The following is a 20175-nucleotide window of genomic DNA, read 5'->3' on the forward strand; positions in this document are numbered from 1 at the left end:
ATGTCTGGAAAGATGGCATGGTCTTACAAACCTGGAAATCCTTCTGCAGTGTCCCTCAGGGTTCCCCTCTGTCACCCATATTATTCAACCTTTTCATCCTTTTACTTATTCCACTTGGAACTGATGAGTGAAACATCCATAGAAGTATCAGACAGCATAGAAAAAATTTGCCCTCCTAGGCATTAAGATAACAAACTTAAGCTAAACACACCAAAAACCAAATTACTATGGTACCACAACTCATCCCAGACAGTCCTCACATTCCTATCACTACCATCAGGATCTACTCTAAACATAGACAAAATTGCCAAGCTATGAAGAGAGGCTAGCCAGGGAAGCTCGAAATTTCAAACCATTCTTTAGCTATGTTAAAGGGAAGCAGCCGGCTAGGGAGGAGGTGGGACCGCTGGACGACGGAGACAGGAAGGGAGTGGTCAAGGAGGAGAAAGAAGTAGCAGAAAGACTTAACATGTTCTTTTCGTCTGTATTTACAAATGAAGACACATCCAACTTACCGGAACCCGAGTAAATCTTCAATGGAGATCAGGCAGAAAAATTAACATCCATGGAAGTGAGCCTTGAAGACATACGCAGGCAGCTAGAAAAACTAAAAACTAACAAATCCCTGGGTCCGGACAGAATCCATCCAAGGGTTCTGAAGGAACTAAAGGAGGAGATAGCGGAACTTCTGCAGCAAATTTGCAATTGATCCCGGAGGACTGGAAGATAGCCAACGTTACGCCCATCTTTAAAAAGGGATCAAGAGGTGACCCAGGAAACTACAGACTGGTGAGTCTGACCTCGGTTCTGGGGAAAATGGCGGAAGCACTGATAAAAGACAACATCGATGAACATTTTGAAAGAAACAAACTTCTGATAACCAACCAACATGGTTTCTGCAAGGGGAGATCGTGCCTAACGAACCTATTGCACTTCTTTGAAGAAATCAACAAACGGATGGACAGAGGAGACCCCATAGATATCATATATCTAGATTTCCAAAAAGCCTTTGACAAGGTACCCCATGAACGCCTGCTTCGGAAACTGAAGAACCATGGGGTAGAAGGAGACGTACACAGATGGATCAGAAACTGGTTGGTGGGTAGGAAACAGAGAGTAGGAGTGAAGAGCCACTACTCGGACTGGAGGAGGGTCACGAATGGTGTCCCGCAGGGCTCGGTGCTCGGGCCGCTACTATTTAATATATTTATAAATAATCTAGAAACAGGGATGAAGTGTGAAATAATAAAATTTGTGGACGACACCAAACTATTTAGTGGAGCTCTGAGTAAAGAGGACTGCGAAGAATTGCAAAGAGACTTGAACAAACAAGGGGAATGGGTGACGAGATGGCAGATGAAGTTCAACGTTGAGAAGTGTAAAGTACTACATGTGGGAAGCAGAAACCCGAGGTACAGCTATACGATGGGAGGGATGTTATTGAAGGAGAGTACCCAAGAAAGGGACTTGGGGGTAATGGTGGACATGACAATGAAACCGACGGCACAGTGCGCAGTGGCCGCTAGGAGAGCAAATAGAATGCTAGGTATAATCAAGAAGGGTATTACTACCAGAAAGAAGTTATCCTGCTGTTGTATCGGGCGATGGTGCATCCGCATCTGGAGTATTGGTCGCCGTACCTTAAGAAGGATATGGCGTTACTCGAGAAGGTTCAGAGGAGAGCGACACGTCTGATAAAAGGTATGGATAACCTCTCATAAGCTGAAAGATTGAAGAAACTGGGACTCTTCCCTGGAGAAGAGGAGACTTAGAGGGGATATGATAGAGACTTACAAGATCCTGAAAGGCATAGAGAGAGTGGAGAGGGACAGATTCTTCAAACTTTCGAAAAATAAAAGAACAAGAGGGCATTCGGAAAAGTTGAAAGGGGACAGATTCAAAACAAATGTTAGGAAGTTCTTCTTTACCCAACGTGTGGTGGATACCTGGAATGTGCTTCCAGAGGGCATAATAGAGCAGCGTACGGTATTTGGGTTCAAGAAAGGATTGGACAGTTTCCTGCTGGAAAAGGGGATAGAGGAGTATAGATAGAGGATTACTGCACAGGTCCTGGACCTATTGGGCCGCCGTGTGTGCGGACTGCTGGGCACGATGGACCTCAGGTCTGATCCAGCGGAGGCATTGCTTATGTTCTTATGTTCATACTCAATGAGAAAAGCCTTTTACAGACTGAAGCAACTAAAACTGATCCGTCCTTACTTCCATAATCACCACTTTGCCATCCTAGTCCAAATAGTGGTCTTGTCACAACTTGACTACTGCAACTTACTATATGCTGGCCTGAGTTCCTCTCTAAAACACAATCTACAACTGATTCAAAACACAGCATTAAGACTAAAAAAATACAACACTATATCAGTATGCTGCCACAACTTTACTAATTACCCGTACATGCAAGAATCACATTCAAGCTATCCTACATCATGTTCCATAACCTATACACTAGCACCTCAAAGCAAATAATCTAATCTAGTATTTCTGAGTCGCGTTATGCCTAAACAGATTCAAGGCGACTTACAATATAAAGAATTGTAGAATAAATATACTACATTACAGCAGTTTGAGGAGGGCCGAGTTATGAATGGAGGTTCTATGACGGTACTGGTATAGCATTTAAGTTGAGTTTGGGATTCAGTGACATTAGGTATTTCAAGTTAGTTGTCTACAGTGTGTATGCTTTCAAAGAAGCGTTTTTAATATTTTTTCGGAATCTTTAGTAGAATATTTCCATCCTGAAGTCAGTAGGAAGGTTGTTCCAGGTCTTGGTGCCAAGGTAAGTGAAGAGCAAGCCAAATGTGCATTTGTATTTAACCCCTTTGGGAGAGGGAATGGATAGTTGAAGTGATTCCAGTTTTCTGGATGACGTTGACCAGGAATTGTCGAATAAGTTTGCGTGGTACAGCAATTTCTTCTCCAAATCATACTTCTCATCATCCAGCATACACAGCACAAATCTACTAATGATTCCTTTATCCAAAGGAGTTAAATATAAGCAAATCTATAATTCCCTATTTACCTATACAACCATCAAAACATGGAACAGTCTCCCAACAACCATTAGGACTGAAATGAACTACCTTACCTTATGAAAAACAAACAAACCTCAAAACCTTCCTATATGACAGACCATGTCAACCTGTAACTTAAGCACTGCTGCCTTCTCAAGAAAACCATCAGTAGTGCTACAGCAATATATTATCTTGAATACAGTATATACACCGTGGAAAACTTCCAAAATTGCTATTTACATGTCAGACCTTCCCTATTCACCACTATGAAACTTCAAACAAATTGTAATCAAAATGTCACTGTCATTGTAATTCCCCATATTATACTGTATATGGGCCTCTTTACTTGTAAATCGCCTTGAATCTATTCTGGATAAGTGTGATACAGAAATTCAGATTAGATTAGATTAGAATGACTTTACAAAATGTGTGAAAGTGTAAGTATGCACTTATGACTCTTTGGATTATTTTATTTTGACTGCAGCTGTTCATTGCTGCCTTCCACCTCCAAGATGCTGCCCTAGGCACTCACCTAGTCTTCCTGATAGTTATGCTGAACTGTTGTAATGGAATCTTATATCCAAGTTGATCAAATATTTATAAGACTAGGGAATTTGTAGTTCCTTTTGCTGAGCCATTATTTAATTAGACCTGCTTCTCCCACAGCCCTGTCTAGTTGCTGAATTATTTATATTTATTTAGTTTTTTACACACTCAATCGCCTGATAGGCCTCAGAGTTAGGAACAGGAAAATATACAACAATAAAAATACACATCAAAATCTTGCATAAATACATTGTTCATTAATCAACAATAATTATACACAGCAAAATAAGAAAAGAGAACCATAGCTCAGTATAAAATTAGTGTCATCTTAAGAACTTTGGACACACCCCAGAGGGCAAGAGTTGTCTTAGAGCTGACCCTACACACTTATCTCAGTCATAAACAAATACCCAAAGATGCGCTTCCTTTATTCTCTGGGTTATCTTACAAGCTCATAGAAAGAAACATTGCATAAGAAGTAAGAATAAACAGGAGCATTATAGCCCAAATTCTTACATTATAGCCATTATAGCCCAAACTCTAACACACACGTCTATAAAGATACTAACAAAGAGAGAGGGAAAACATTTAGGAATCTGTCCTATTGGTTGGGTATTACACCCTCTGAAACCAGATTGGGACAGAGTCCATTCAGCTGAACTAGAGCCTAGTCTTTATAGACATTCTGTTACATGAGTTGAATAGGGAAATGCATATTCATTAGCACTGATGAACCAAAGGTCCAGCAATAAATCTTCTTTCAATTTTCTTCTCTCATATTTCTCTTTCTTTTCTCATCTGGATTGTGTCGTAGTCTTTGAGAATAACAAGATATAAATTAGCCCCTATGATTGGACATTAGTGAGTCATGTGGGCAGAGGGAATATGCAGTAAAACAAGGTGTTATTTTTCTTATATTGCCAGCAAGGCTTATATTTGGGCCTCTTATTTAGAAAAAAAGATGGATAGAGAGTAAGTAACCATTGTCCAGTTCCGACCCTTAATTATTCAGGTGGCCCTTACCCTGCACACAAATCCCATCATGTGATATGTGTTATCTAACAAGAAACAGCAAGTAAGCTTGAAAATCTCAGGAGTTAAGAAAAGGCCCCTTACTAACCCAGTAATAGTTTAATTATGTACCTTGTGTACAGAGAGACACAAGGACCATGGCACACACAGAGAAAGAAATTCTATGAAGTTAAGAGGTCAGAAAAAATGTCAGGCAGTTTATTTATTGCTTTGCAGGACAGAGAGTATAGATTTAATTTGGACTTCAAAGAAGAGAAAAGTATGAGTGCCTGTTTATTTTAGCATTCAGCAAGAGCCATCCTGATAAGCTCTGCTTTTTCTCACATCAATGTTTGTATCCTATATCCTGTATTGTATCCTGTATTGTCTCAGAGTAAGCATATCATTCATTCTTCATTCCTCTTAATTATCTCAAAAGGCCAATGTAATGTCCTTCTTGCTTTCCTGCTTCTGTGTGCATAGGAAGCAAAAGCAAAAAGTACGGTCCAGGGTAAAACATTAAAGTAGCCAAGCCATGATATTAATGTTAAATCTCCACTCGCCAACATTCCCTGTCTGTTTTAAAGCAGCATTTAAAATCTTATGAAACCTTAATAATTGTGGATATTTATCGATAATGGGAACTGGTTCCATAATTTTAAACTTGTAAACGTAAAAGCCCTCCCTTAAATGGCAGACAGGACTGCTTCAACCAAGGATATTGCTCAATAAAAACTTTGGTAAGACTTTAAAAACTAAACTAAAAGTTACATAGTAACATAGTAGATGACAGCAGATAAAGACCCGAATGATCCATCCAGTCTGCCCAACCTGATTCAATTTAAATTTTTAATTTTTTTTTTCTTAGCTATTTCTGGGCAAGAATCCAAAGCTCTACCCGGTACTGTGCTTAGGTTCCAACTGCTGAAATCTCCGTTAAAACCTACTCCAGCCCATCTACACCCTCCCAGCCACTGAAGCCCTCCACAGACCATCCCCCCCCAAACGGCCGTACATAGACACAGACCATGCAAGTCTGCCCAGTACTGGCCTTAGTTCAATATTTAATATTATTTTCTGATTCTAGATCCTCTGTGTTCATCCCACGCTTCTTTGAACTCAGTCACAATTTTACTCTCCACCACCTCTCTCGGGAGCGCATTCCAGGCATCCACCACCCTCTCCGTAAAGTAGAATTTCCTAACATTGCCTTTGAATCTACCTCCCCTCAACCTCAAATTATGTCCTCTCGTTTTACCATTTTCCTTTCTCTTGAAAAGATTTTGTTCTACGTTAATACCCTTCAAGTATTTGAACGTCTGAATCATATCTATACATCTATCTATACATCTATACATCATATCTATACATCTGCCATTGTATAGATCCATGGTGAGGCCCCACCTGGAATACTGTGTGCAATTCTGGAGGCCGCATTATCGCAAGGATGTGCTGAGACTGGAGTCGGTGCAAAGAATGGCCACCCGGATGGTCTCGGGACTCAAGGATCTACCATACGAAAAACGGCTTGACAAATTACAGCTATACTCGCTTGAGGAGCGCAGAGAGAGGGGGGACATGATCGAGACGTTCAAGTATCTTACGGGCCGCATCGAGGCGGAGGAAGATATCTTCTTTTTCAAGGGTCCCACGACAACAAGAGGGCATCCGTTGAAAATCAGGGGCGGGAAACTACGAGGTGACACCAGGAAATTCTTTTTCACTGAAAGAGTGGTTGATCGCTGGAATAGTCTTCCACTACAGGTGATTGAGGCCAGCAGCGTGCCTGATTTTAAGGCCAAATGGGATCGGCACATGGGATCTATTCACAGGGCAAAGGTAGGGGAGGGACATTAAGGTGGGCAGACTAGATGGGCCGTGGGCCCTTATCTGCCGTCTGTTTCTATGTTTCTATGTTTATCTCCCCTGTCCCTCCTTTCCTCTAGGGTATACATATTCAGGGCTTCCAGTCTCTCCTCATACGTCTTCTGGCGCAAGCCTCCTATCATTTTCATTGCCCTCCTCTGGACCGCTTCAAGTCTTCTTACGTCCTTCGCCAGATACGGTCTCCAAAACTGAACACAATACTCTTAGTGGGGCCTTACCAATAACCTGTACAGGGGCATCAACACCTTCTTCCTTCTACTGGCTACGCCTCTATTTATACAGCCCAGCATCCTTCTGGCAGCTGCCACTGCCTTGTCACACTGTTTTTTTGCCTTTAGATCTTCGGACACTATCACCCCAAGGTCCCTCTCCCCGTCCGTGCATATCAGCTTCTCTCCTCCCAGCATATACGGTTCCTTCCTATTATTAATCCCCAAATGCATTATTCTGCATTTCTTTGCATTGAATTTTAGTTGCCAGGCATTAGACCATTCCTCTAACTTTTGCAGATCCTTTTTCATATTTTCCACTCCCTCTTCGGTGTCTACTCTGTTACAAATCTTGGTATCATCTGCAAAAAGGCACACTTTTCCTTCTAACCATTCAGCAATGTCACTCACAAACATATTGAACAGGATCGGCCCCAGCACCGAACCCTGAGGGACTCCACTACTCACCTTTCCTTCCTCCGAGTGACTTCCATTAACCACCACCCTCTGGCATCTGACCAACAGCCAGTTTCTAACCCAGTTCACCACTTTGGGTCCTAACTTCAACCCTTCAAGTTTGTTCAAGAGCCTCCTATGAGGAACTGTATCAAAGGCTTTACTGAAATCTAAGTAAATTACATCTAGCATATGTCCTCGATCCAGCTCTCTGGTCACCCAATCAAAAAAATTCAATCAGGTTCGTTTGGCACGATTTACCTTTTGTAAAGCCATGTTGCCTCGGATCCTGTAACCCATTAGATTCAAGGAAGTACACTATCCTTTCTTTCAGCAACACTTCCATTATTTTTCCAACAACTGAAGTGAGGTTCACCGGCCTGTAGTTTCCTGCTTCATCCCTGTGACCACTTTTGTGAATAGGGACCACATCCGCTCTCCTCCAATCCCCAGGAACCACTCCTGTCTCCAGAGATTTGTTGAACAAGTCTTTAATAGGACTCGCCAGAACCTCTCTGAGCTCCCATAGTATCCTGGGATGGATCCCGTCTGGTCCCATTGCTTTGTCCACCTTAAGTTTTTCAAGTTGCTCATAAACACTCATAAATCTTTGTTAGGAAGAAGCATTTTGTCAATGATTCTTTACTTTGGATTTTTAATGATTGTTGACTCCCTCAGCCTGTGGCTTTCATCGGTTGTCTGTGCCTCGCTGTATACAGTGATTTTAATTCCCACAAGAGAAGCTTCAAAAGACATCTCTTTTTTCTTAGCCCTCCAGAAAGGGTGATAATTAAGAAATTTCCATACCTTTTTCCATATTTAAGATTGTATAAAAGAAAGCTAACACATAGAGAAGACCATGGATTTATGCTAATGTAGATTCAGCAAGATAGGCCCAGATTTCAGTAATCTCCTTTTGTTTTATTTAGCTGCTTTAAAATAAGAATAAAAAGAAAACCTAACCTATTAACGAGGGTAGGGATTTGGGAAGAAGAATTTTGGCTAAGGATGTGACCTAGTTAGCTAATTTCTCTACCCTTCAATCTTTTTTACCTCAGTGGTACTAGAAGCTGTTACTCATCTGTGTAATGGTGACCAGTTGTGGGTATTTTCAATTGGTGTTTGGATAGTGCATCTAGTTCCCATGCAGCCTCATTTCACATGAAGTTTTATAACTTTTGTATGTATTTTGTTTGTTTCATTTCATGTGTGAAGTAGGGAGAACTGGAACTTCTGGTGGGAGCTTCTTCTGTTCTCTTCCCCCCCCCCCCACCTTCTGCCAGATACTTCCACACAGACCCTGTTTTTGGAAATTTTTTCCGGTTTTATTTTCCAGAATTCCCAGCCTTTCTGCTTTCTCTGTGTAAGGCTCAGAGACTACCACAAATAAGAAATGTTATAAAAAAAAATTTTTTAAAAAGAATAATTAACAGTTTTGTCTTTATTTTTTCTGTTTTCTTCCAGAGTTGCAACAAACTTAGTGAGACGCCTATGTGAAAGAGGTATTTCATACTGAACGTACCATTTTTTTCTAAAGATCTGTACTAATATAGGAAATAAAATGTATTGTGTTTTTAAAACAATATTAGGAATAAAGCGAAGAAGAAGTTGTAAGTGCTGTAGATAAAGAATGCCTTTGAAATGTTTTTATTTTTTTTATTTTTACTTCCTGCAGTATACATTTTCAGTCTTGTTGATATAGGTGTAAGTGCTGTAGATAAAGAATGCCTTTAAAATGTTTTTATTTTTTTATTTTTACTTCCTGCAGTATACATTTTCAGTCTTGTTGATATAGGTGTACATACTGTATAATGATAATGAGAACAAAACTAAAGGCTCCTTTTACAAAGCCTTGGTAGTTAGGGTGGGTTGGGATGGGGTAGGGAACTTGGGGGTTTGACGGGGGGGTTGTTATCTGCTGTGGGTTTCTTGAAAATGTTTTGGGCTTGTTTTGCCTATTGTGTGTATTGTTCCATGTTTCATTTCTTTTGTTGAGCTCAATAAATATATTTGAACACAAAGCCTTGGTAGTGATACTGCAGTAAATTCACCGAAGCCTATAGCGATTGAATGGGTTTTGGTGCATTTACCATGGCAGCATTGCTACTGCCCCCAAAGATCGCCGGCAGGAGGGTGCCCAACTTCTCCTGTCGGACCCCCCAACTGCCCCCCCCCCGAAGATCACCAGCAGGAGGGTGCCCAATTCCTCCTGCCGACAAAATCCACAATCGCCGGCAGGAGGATGCCCAACCCCTCCTGCCGCCCCCCCCCAACGAAACCCCCAACTCGGGACCCCCCCTTGGGCTTACCTGCAAGTTGCCCGGATGGCTCCTCGCACCATCTGGCTAGCAGGCCCGCCTCCGTCCAAATGAGGTGGGCCTGCCCCTCCACTGCCCAACCCACAGGATCCCTAGGGCCTGATTGGTCCAGGTGCCTAAGGCCCCTCCTGTTTTTAAAACAGTCATGGCTTACACAGATTGATGCATTGAGTGGTCCTAATGAAAAATATGAACATCAAGCTGATTTTATTCTGGCTGTTTAACCTTCTGTGCCTTTGGAAAGCAGGTAGGATGCCAGTACCATATCAGTAATTAATATTCATGATTAATGCTGGGGGCTCAGTTATGATTATTTTGTCATAAATATCACCTTGTAGCAATTTCGCAATGAAGACCACAAAAAGCAGCTGATAGTTCAAGTAAGCCCAATACAAGCACATTAGACCAAGGAATGCATTGACACCGAGAGGACAATTGGTCACTCTTTAGTTCAAGCATTGATATAAGCCAGTGACAAAGACATCAAGAATTTGACTCTAGCTCCAGCATCAATGGATACAGATGCCATGAATTGATCTTAGGCAAGAAAACATTAACTTAGTTCTCATTGGAGTACAGTGCTGAGCAATCACCATCACTTTATCAAAGCATCACCATGCAAGGGGCCACTCATCCTACTCCATGCCACACAAGAGGTGTGTTGGCCTGCAACTGACTAAATTCATACCTCCAGTTCATTTCAAGGGACCCAGAAACACAACTTAACTCCAGCTGTAGCTTAGGCCTCGTTGTATCCCATTCTTGACTCATTCCTTGACTAGAGCCTTGGCATCTACTACACCAAGGCATTTAAGCACAACAGTGTTCATAGTGAGTAAATCACAGCAGGAAGCTGTGCTGAGGCATCAGTTGGCATCAAGGTCTAGATCTCGACAAGCAATGTCCTTGTAAAGATCTTGTCTGCTAGCAAGATTCGGACTTCCCCTGCAGAATATCAAAAAGCCTAAGAATATATGTATTTGAGGAGGGGTCAGTTCTTGCGGACTCGTAAAAGCTAAGTTTTCCTTCATATTTGATTTAGTGGAGGAAACTGCTATTATCAAGAACTGTTTGATTTGAACGTTTTTATTGATACACTGATTCCTTTGATTCTAAACTTGTACATGGCACTTTATTATTTATTTTTTCATATATAAAAAAGGCACTTTTGTGTGACCCAATTCAGTTACAATAATTTCTGATGGCTAGAGAAATGAAATAATTACTGTTTACCTATAACAGATATTAGAGGAATAAATGTAATTTTGCCCGTGATATGTTTGATTGAACCTAGGTTTAAGTCTTTAGACTCATATTTCATTCATCTGTTTACCTTTATTTTTTTCTGGATTTTCAATGTGGCACCTAAGTGTTGTGGGCTTGAAAGGAAATATTGAAATGATGTGTTTTCCTTTATGTAGTGTAATATCTTCCTTTTTTCCTTATTCATTATGTTTAGAAACATAGAAACATAGAAAGATGACGGCAGATAAGGGCTACAGCCCATCAAGTCTGCCCATACCATTGACCCCCTTTTAAGTCTACTGGCCCCCTTAACTCTACTGACCTGCTCTATTTATATATATAAAATCGGAGGTATGTATGTGTGTATGTGTGTGTGTATGTGCCGCGATCACGCAAAAACGGCTTGACCGATTTGAATGAAACTTGGTATGCAGATCCCTCACTACCTGGGGTGATATGTTCTGGGGGTCTCGCGTCCCACCTGCAAACGTGGGCGGAGCTACAAACAAAAAATCAGATTTCACCCATTCATGTCAATGGAAAAAATGTAAAAAGCTGCCATTCTCACAGTAATTCAAAAACGGCTTGACCGATTTGAACAAAACTTGGTATGCAGATCCCTCACTTCCGGGGGTGATATGTTCTGGGGGTCTCGCGGCCCACATGCACACGTGGGCGGAGCTACAAACAGAAAATCAGATTTCACCCATTCAAGTCAATGGAAAAAAATGTAAGAAGCTGTGGGACCGATTTGAACAAAATTTGGTATGCAGATCCCTCACTACCTGGGGTGATATGTTCTGGGGGTCTCGCGGCCCACCTGCACACGTGGGCGGAGCTACAAACAGAAAATCAGATTTCACCCATTCAAGTCAATGGAAAAATTGTAAAAAGCTGTGGGACCGCTTTGAACGTAAATTGGTATGCAGATCCCTCACTACCTGGGGTGATATGTTCTGGGGGTCTCGTGGCCCACCTGCACACGTGGGCGGAGCTACAAACAGAAAATCGGATTGCACCCATTCATGTCAATGGAAAAAAATGTAAAACGCTGTGGGACCCATTTTGAACGAAAATTGGTATGCAGATCCCTCACTACCGGGGGTGATATGTTCTGGGGGTCTCGCGGTCCACATGCACACATGGGCGGAGCTACAAACAGAAAATCAGATTTCACCCATTCAAGTCAATGGAAAAAATGTAAAAAGCTGTGGGACCGATTTGAACGAAAATTGGTATGCAGATCCCTCACTACCGGGGGTGATATGTTCTGGGGGTCTCGCGACCCACCTGCACACGTGGGCGGAGCTACAAACAGAAAATCAGATTTCACCCATTCAAATCATTGGAAAAAATGTACAAAGCTGTGGGACCGATTTGAACGAAACTTGGTATGCAGATCCCTCACTACCGGGGGTGATATGTTCTGGGGGTCTCGCGACCCACCTGCACACGTGGGCGGAGCTACAAACAGAAAATCAGATTTCACCCATTCAAGTCAATGGAAAAAATGTAAGAAGCTGTGGGACCGATTTGAACGAAATTTGGTATGCAGATCCCTCACTACCTGGGGTGATATGTTCTGGGGGTCTCGCGGCCCACCTGCACACGTGGGCGGAGCTACAAACAGAAAATCAGATTTCACCCATTCAAGTCAATGGAAAAATTGTAAAAAGCTGTGGGACCGCTTTGAACGTAAATTGGTATGCAGATCCCTCACTACCTGGGGTGATATGTTCTGGGGGTCTCGCGGCCCACCTGCACACGTGGGCGGAGCTACAAACAGAAAATCAGATTTCACCCATTCAAGTCATTGGAAAAAATGTACAAAGCTGTGGGACCGATTTGAACGAAACTTGGTATGCAGATCCCTCACTACCTGGGGTGATATGTTCTGGGGGTCTCGCGGCCCACCTTCACACGTGGGGAGGGTGGATTCATCCAAGAATGTATATGTTCTTGCTCCTGGAGGTGAAACTAAAAATGTTGTTTATAATCAATTTTTGTGTTAGTTGAATTGTATTCATTTTGTCAAATATTTCACATTATACTTTGAATATTTTACTTTTTATAAAGCTGTAACAAAATTATTTCATTCACCACTATAAAGTATCTTTATTTAAATCCATTTACAGTGTTATTGCTATAATTAAATACCCGTGCAACGCCGGGGCATCAGCTAGTTAAGTCTATATCCTAGCGACCCTATTCATTGGTATGACTCTCGCAGTGATCCCACATAGGTATCCCATTTATTCTTGAAGTCTGGGATACTGCGGGCCTCGATCACCTGTACTGGAAGCTTGTTCCAATGCTCTATCACTCGTTCCATGAAGAAGTACTTCCTGACGTCTCCACAAAACTTCCCTCCCCTGAGTTTGAGCGGATGTCCTCTTGTGTTCGAGGGTCCTTTGAGAAGAAAGATATCATCTTCCACCTCGACCCGTCCCGTGATGTACTTAAATGTCTCAATCATGTCTCCCCTCTCCCTACGCTCCTCGAGAGTATAGAGCTGCAATTTGTTCAGTCTCTCTTCGTACGAGAGACCCTTTAGCCCCGAGACCATCCTGGTGGCCATCCGCTGAACCGACTCAATTCTGAGCACATCTTTACGGTAATGTGGCCTCCAAAATTGCACACAGTATTCTAGATGAGGTCTCACCATGGCTCTGTATAATGGCATCATGACCTCAGGCTTCCTGTTGACGAAACTTCTCTTGATACAACCCATCATCTGCCGTGCCTTAGATGAAGCCTTCTCCACTTGAGTAGCAGTCTTCATGTCTGCACTGATGATCACTCCCAAGTCTCGTTCTGCTGTAGTCTTGGTCAAAGTTTCTCCATTCAAGGTGTAAGTTCTACATGGATTTCCATTTCCGAGATGCATGACCTTACATTTCTTGGCGTTGAAGCCCAGCTGCCAGACAGAGGACCAACTTTCTAAAGTACGGAGGTCCTGTTCCATAGTATTCTGCAGATTTTAGCGTTTATGATATTGCATAGTTTGGCATCATTAGCGAATAAGGTTACCTTACCTTGAAGCCCTTGAGTCAAATCCCTAATGAATATGTTGAAGAGGAGTGGACCCAGGACTGAGCCCTGCGGCACTCCGTTGGTCACTTCCGACGTTTTGGAGAGGGTACCGTTAACCATCACCCTCTGAAGTCTGCCACTTAGCCAATCTTTAACCCATGCAGTTAGTGTTACTCCTAACCCCATCGATTCCATCTTGTTCAGCAGTCTGCGGTGTGGGACGCTGTCAAAAGCCTTGCTGAAGTCAAGGTATACGATGTCTAAGGACTCTCCCGAGTCCAGCCTTCTTGTTACCCAGTCAAAGAAGCTGATAAGATTGGACTGGCAGGACCTACCCTTGGTGAATCCATGTTGACTGGGGTCCCGGAGATTCCCCTCATTCAAGACCGTATCTAATTTATGCTTAATTAGTGTTTCCATGAGTTTACACGCTTCCCTAGATCACAAACAAAAATGAAGGTACTCAATTTCCGGGGCACTGACTTCGCAAGCATGGGTGATTTCGTCCATCAGACGCTACAGGCTCAAGAAACAACGGATGATGTGGAAGCTATGTGGTTAACACTGAAAAGGACACTACACGAAGCAACTATCCGCTACATAAAATCGGTAAATAAACAACAAAGAAAGAAGAAACCCCGTTGGTTCACTGATGAGGTCTCACACCTAGTCAAGGACAAGAAAAGAGCATTTCTTTCATACAAACGCACCGGGGAGAAAGAAGCTAACATTGAATACAAGACAAGGTCTGCAGCGGTCAAAACAGCAGTCAGGAAGGCCAAACTTCAAGTGGAAGAAACTCTAGCAAAGAACATTAAGAAAGGGGACAAATCCTTCTTCAGGTATATTAGTGACAGGCAGAAGAACACAAACGGGATAGTACGCCTTAGAACACCAGATGGGATTTATGTGGAAACAGATTCCGAAAAAGCCAAACTACTGAACGATTACTTCTGCTCAGTCTTTACCTGCGAGGCACCTGGACACGGGCCACAGCTGGAAGCAAAGCCAAGCAAGGAAGACCCATTTCAGAATTTTGGGTTCTCACCAGCTGATGTTTACAGCGAACTGTCAAGACTCAAGGTGAGCAAAGCCATGGGACCAGACAAATTGCACCCACGAGTGCTCAGGGAGCTGTGCGATGTCCTGGCGGAACCGTTAACCATGCTCTTCAATCTCTCCCTAAGTACGGGGAGAGTCCCCCTGGACTGGAAAACAGCTAACGTCGTTCCTCTGCACAAAAAGGGTTGCAGAGCGGAGGCTGCAAATTACAGACCAGTGAGTCTCACATCAATAGTGTGTAAACTCATGGAAACACTACTTAAATGTAAATTAGACACGATTTTGGATGAGGGGAATCTAAGGGATCCTAGTCAACATGGATTCACTAGGGGTAGGTCATGCCAATCCAATCTTATCAGCTTCTTTGATTGGGTAACAGGAAAGCTGGACTCGGGAGAGTCTCTGGACATAGTGTACTTGGATTTCAGTAAGGCTTTCGACAGCGTCCCACACCGTAGACTATTAAACAAGATGAAATCGATGGGGTTAGGTGAGACACTAATTGCATGGGTCAATGATTGGCTGAGTGGAAGACGTCAGAGGGTGGTGGTCAACGGCACCCTCTCTGAGACATCGGAGGTGACCAGCGGAGTGCCACAGGGCTCGGTCCTGGGTCCACTCCTTTTTAACATATTCATAAGGGACTTGACCCAAGGGCTTCAGGGTAAAGTAACTCTATTCGCTGATGACGCCAAACTATGTAATATAGTAAGTGAAAGCAATCTGCAGGATAGTATGACGCAGGATCTGCTTACGTTGGAAAACTGGTCCTCGACATGGCAGCTGGGCTTCAACGCTAAGAAATGTAAGGTTATGCATCTCGGTAGCAGAAATCCATGCAAACCTTACACCTTAAATGGAGAAACACTAGCTAGGACTTCAGAAGAAAGAGACTTGGGAGTAATCATCAGTGCAGACATGAAGGCCGCCAAACAGGTAGAGAAGGCCTCATCCAAAGCAAGGCAACTTATGGGATGTATCAATAGAAGCTTCGTTAGCCGCAAATCTGAAGTCATAATTCCACTGTACAGAACCATGGTGAGACCTCATCTGGAGTACTGTGTGCAATTCTGGAGGCCACATTACCGTAAAGACGTGCTTAGAGTTGAGTCGGTTCAACGGAGGGCCACTAGGATGATCTCGGGGCTCAAGGGTCTCTCGTACGAAGAAAGACTAAACAAATTGCAGCTCTACACTCTAGAGGAGCGCAGGGAGAGGGGGGACATGATTGAGACATTTAAATACATCACGGGACGTGTCGAGGTGGAAGAAGACATCTTCTTTCTCAAGGGACCCTCGGTCACAAGGGGGCATCCGTTCAAACTCAGAGGAGGGAAATTCGATAGTGACATAAGGAAGTATTTCTTCACAGAAAGGGTTGTAGATCACTGGAACAAGCTTCCAGAGCAGGTGATCAAGGCCACCAGCGTTATTGACTTTAAGAATAAATGGGATGCCCTAGTAGGATCCTTACGAGGGTCGAGTTAAGGAACTAGGTCATTAGTACTCAGACTTAATGGGGTGGGTCAGTAGAGTGGGCAGACTTGATGGGCTATAGCCCTTTTCTGCCGTCATCTTTCTATGTTTCTATTGAAGTGAGACTCACCGGTCTATAGTTCGCAGCCTCAGCCTTGCAACCCTTTTTATGCAGAGGAATGACGTTGGCTGTTTTCCAGTCCAACGGAACTTTCCCCGTGCTTAGTGAGAGATTGAAGAGCACGGCCAACGGTTCCGCCAGAACATCTCTCAATTCTCTAAGCACTCTTGGGTGTAAATTGTCCGGTCCCATGGACTTGTTCTCCTTGAGCCTTGTCAGCTCGCTGTAGACGTCTTCAGGTGTGAACCCAAAATTCTGAAACGGGTCTTCCGCAATTTGTTTTGTCTTCAACTGTGGTCCGTGTCCCGGAGCCTCACAGGTGAAGACTGAGCAAAAATATTCATTTAGTATTTCGGCTTTTTCAGAATCCGCCACTGCGTAGTTTCCGTCCGGTCTTCTAAGGCGTACTATGCCGTCTGTGTTCCTTTTCCTATCACTAATATATCTGAAGAAAGATTTGTCCCCTTTTTTAATGTTTTTTGCCAAAGTTTCTTCCACTCGAAGTTTGGCCTCCCTAACTGCTGTTTTGACCGCTGCAGACCTGGTCTTATATTCTACTTTAGTTTCCCTTCTCTGCGTACGTTTGTAGGAAAGAAATGCTGTTTTCTTTTCCTTAATGAGGTGCGAGATCTCCTCAGTGAACCATTGGGGTTTATTGTTTCTTTGTCGTTTGTCTACCAATTTTATGTAGCGATTAGTAGCTTCGTGTATGGATGATTTCAGGTACGACCACATAGCTTCCACATTGGTCCTGCAGCGTCTGATGGACAAAATCTCCCATGCGTGTGAAGTCGGTGCCCCGGAAATTAAGTACCTTTGTTTTTGTGATTGATTTAGGGAATCCTTTCCTAAGGTTGAACCATACCATGTTATGGTCGCTGGAGGCTAGCGTATCTCCTACCAAGACCTCTGAGACACTTTCCCCGTTGGTGAGTACCAGGTCAAAGATAGCCTGGGTCCTAGTGGGCTCCGTTACCATCTGTTTTAGTTGTGCACCATTTATGGAGGCCAAAAGCCTCTTGCTGCTACTGGTGGTTGCTGAAAATGTGTTCCAGTCTGCATCAGGCATGTTGAAGTCCCCAAGCAGTACAGTGTCGCCCCGTAGAGTGATATTCTCTATGTCCTCAATTAATTCCGTGTCCATGTCTTCCATTTGTCTTGGGGGTCTGTATACCACACCAAGATACAGGCATTTATTGCCACCTCTTGCCAGGTTAACCCAGAGGGACTCCCCAGTGTATTTGACATCTGTGATCCTGGTGGTTTTGATGTCTTCTTTAATGTATAGTGCTACCCCACCACCTAACCTGCCCTCTCTGTCACGACGAAGTAGATTGTACCCCGGTATAGTCATATCCCACCCATGTGAGTCCGTAAACCATGTTTCAGTTATTGCCACCACGTCTAGGTTGGCATCCCTTATTTCAGTTTCCAGCTCTAGAATTTTATTGCCTAAACTGTGAGCATTAATATACATGGCACTCCACACATTGTGTTTGCTAGGTCGCTGTAAGGCTTTTTCCACCTGAGTCTGTGTGGCTCCTAGAGAACTGTTTGCTATGTGTGCCCTTACCTTGGAAGCAGAGTGTCGACTCATCCCATCAGGATAGTTCCTTTCCGCACCAGTACATGAGTAGGTACCCTCCCCCAACTTACCTAGTTTAAAGCCCTACGAAGTAGGCGGGCAAGTCGGTGTCCAAAGATGTTCTTACCTCTGCTGGTCAAGTGGAGTCCATCTGGTCCCAGAAGTCCTTGTAACGCCTCTCCATGATTCAGGAATCCAAAGTTCATATCCCGACACCATCCTTGTAGCCATTCGTTGGTTCTTAGGATACATTCATCTCTGGCTCTTCCCTTGCCTCTGACTGGGAGGATTGAAGAGAAGACCACCTGCGCACCCGTCTGTTTCAGCCTCACACCCAAGGCTCCGAAGTCTCTGGCGATGGTCTCCTGGGTGTTCCTTGCAGTGTCGTTCGTACCTATGTGGATAAGAAGCATAGGAAAATGGTCATGAGGTGTGAGTAGTTTACCCAGGTTGGTGGTGACGTCCCGTATCTTGGCTCCAGGTAGACAGCAAACCTCTCTCGAGAGTGTATCCGGTCTACAGATTGGTCCCTGAGTGCCCCTCAGCATGGAGTCCCCAATGACTATTACTCTGCGCTTCTTTCGTTGGGGGGGGGGGGGGGGAGTCGGTCATCAGATGGAGCTGCTTGTTGGGTCTGCTCCTGTTCTTCGTGTTGGGTCTGTTCTTGTTTGTCGTCGGCAGCTTCTTCTTGGAGAATCTGGAATCTGTTCCTCAGGACGAGGAACAGGGTTGGCCTGTTGGGGAGAAAAAGAAGAGGATGAAGAGATTGAAAAAGGGGGGGGGATCTCCTTGGTTTGCCTTTGCTTGTGGAAGAGGTCACCAGCTGCCAGGTGTCATTGTCGCTGGCCATTGCCTGTATCCCAAATGTCGGTTTCAAAGCTGATGATTTGGGCGTCTCGAGAATGGACTTGTTGTGGGCATGTTTGTGACTTGAGACAACTCCTGAACGACTCCATCGATGTAGACTTCATCCTCGCGGATGCTCCTCAGGCGTTCCACCTCCTCCCTGAGGCTCCACAGTTCCTGCATGAGGGCCCCATCCAGCTGAGCGGCCTCCTCCGTCTGCGTGGAGACTGTGGTGTAATGCCGAGGGATGGACTCGGTCTGCACGGAGACCTCTGTCCATCGTCCTGGATCCTCCTCCCTCTGCACGCCGTCCGTGATCTCCTCCTGGATTCCCATGGTGGCTGGAATGCTGGAATTGATTGTAGTTTGTAATGTAATGATTGAAAAATTTATTTAAAAAAAAAGAGGCACTTTTGCACTTAAAAGGTTCACGGGGTGACAGAAGGTGATTTTTGTGGGTAAAACCTTGTAGGGTGCTTTCTGCACTCATGTGCTGAGGATATACCCAGGTGAACTCCTTATATAAAAAAAATTTTTAGGAAGTTCCCATGAACTGATTAGTTTCAAGTTTATTTAATAATTTTATAAACTGCCCAATCGGTTTTCTAGGTGGTGAACATTACGTTAAAAACATGTATGGGGTAACTATACATCCGTTAAATATCATTTTTAAAAACATTTAAAAACAATGCATAACAAACAGGAACCAAAAAAAGGGAAAGAAGGGTAGAACTACAATTTATCAAGTAAAAGAGAGAACATATAGGGAAAGAACAATAAGGGAGGGAATAAAACTATGTAGCTCTAAAAAGGGCATTTAGGTCTCAAATGCATCAAGAAAAAGAAATGTTTTAAAATTTGTCTTAAAATGGTGAAGAGTTGATTCTTCACGTAAGTGGACTGGAATATTATTCCAAAGAGATGGAGCGCTGACGGAGAAAATAGTGGACCTCATTGTGTTGATAATCTTCAAAGATGGAACAAATAACAGATTTTTAGAAGAAGATCTGAGAATCTTAGAGGAACTATAGGGAATAAGAAGGTTATTAATGAATTCTGGTTGACTGTGTAAACCATATTAAATCTAACTTAATACAATTTCTTCCTTTTTGAATGGTAGGTGTGCATGTGCAAAGATAGAATACAAAGGACTAGGAGCAGGTCTTTGGGATTGATTTGTCAATGCAGACAAGCTCCATTCTTATTTATTTTGTCTGTTCTTGATTTTTGGAAGGCTGGATGGTATACTGTAAACTAATGGCCTCTTTTACAAAGCCGTACTAGCGACTGCGCTGCGCTAACGGCCCCGAAGCCCATAGAGATTTGCAGGGCTTTGGGGCTGTTGCTGCGC

General features: G+C 43.4%; 1 protein-coding gene across 6 annotated transcripts in view; it reads left to right on the forward strand.

The window, feature by feature from the left end:
* ABHD12 (abhydrolase domain containing 12, lysophospholipase) overlaps positions 1 to 20175 on the forward strand; it is a 214640-nt gene that overhangs the window by 170001 nt on the left and 24464 nt on the right. For all 6 annotated transcript variants that reach the window (XM_033936457.1, XM_033936454.1, XM_033936455.1 and 3 more), the window contains one exon: positions 8603 to 8640. In XM_033936457.1, the coding sequence (XP_033792348.1) occupies positions 8603 to 8640 (38 nt within the window). The remainder of the gene's footprint in view (positions 1 to 8602; positions 8641 to 20175) is intronic.

Source organism: Geotrypetes seraphini, chromosome 3 (assembly GCF_902459505.1).
Source record: "Geotrypetes seraphini chromosome 3, aGeoSer1.1, whole genome shotgun sequence".
Taxonomy (NCBI): domain Eukaryota; kingdom Metazoa; phylum Chordata; class Amphibia; order Gymnophiona; family Dermophiidae; genus Geotrypetes; species Geotrypetes seraphini.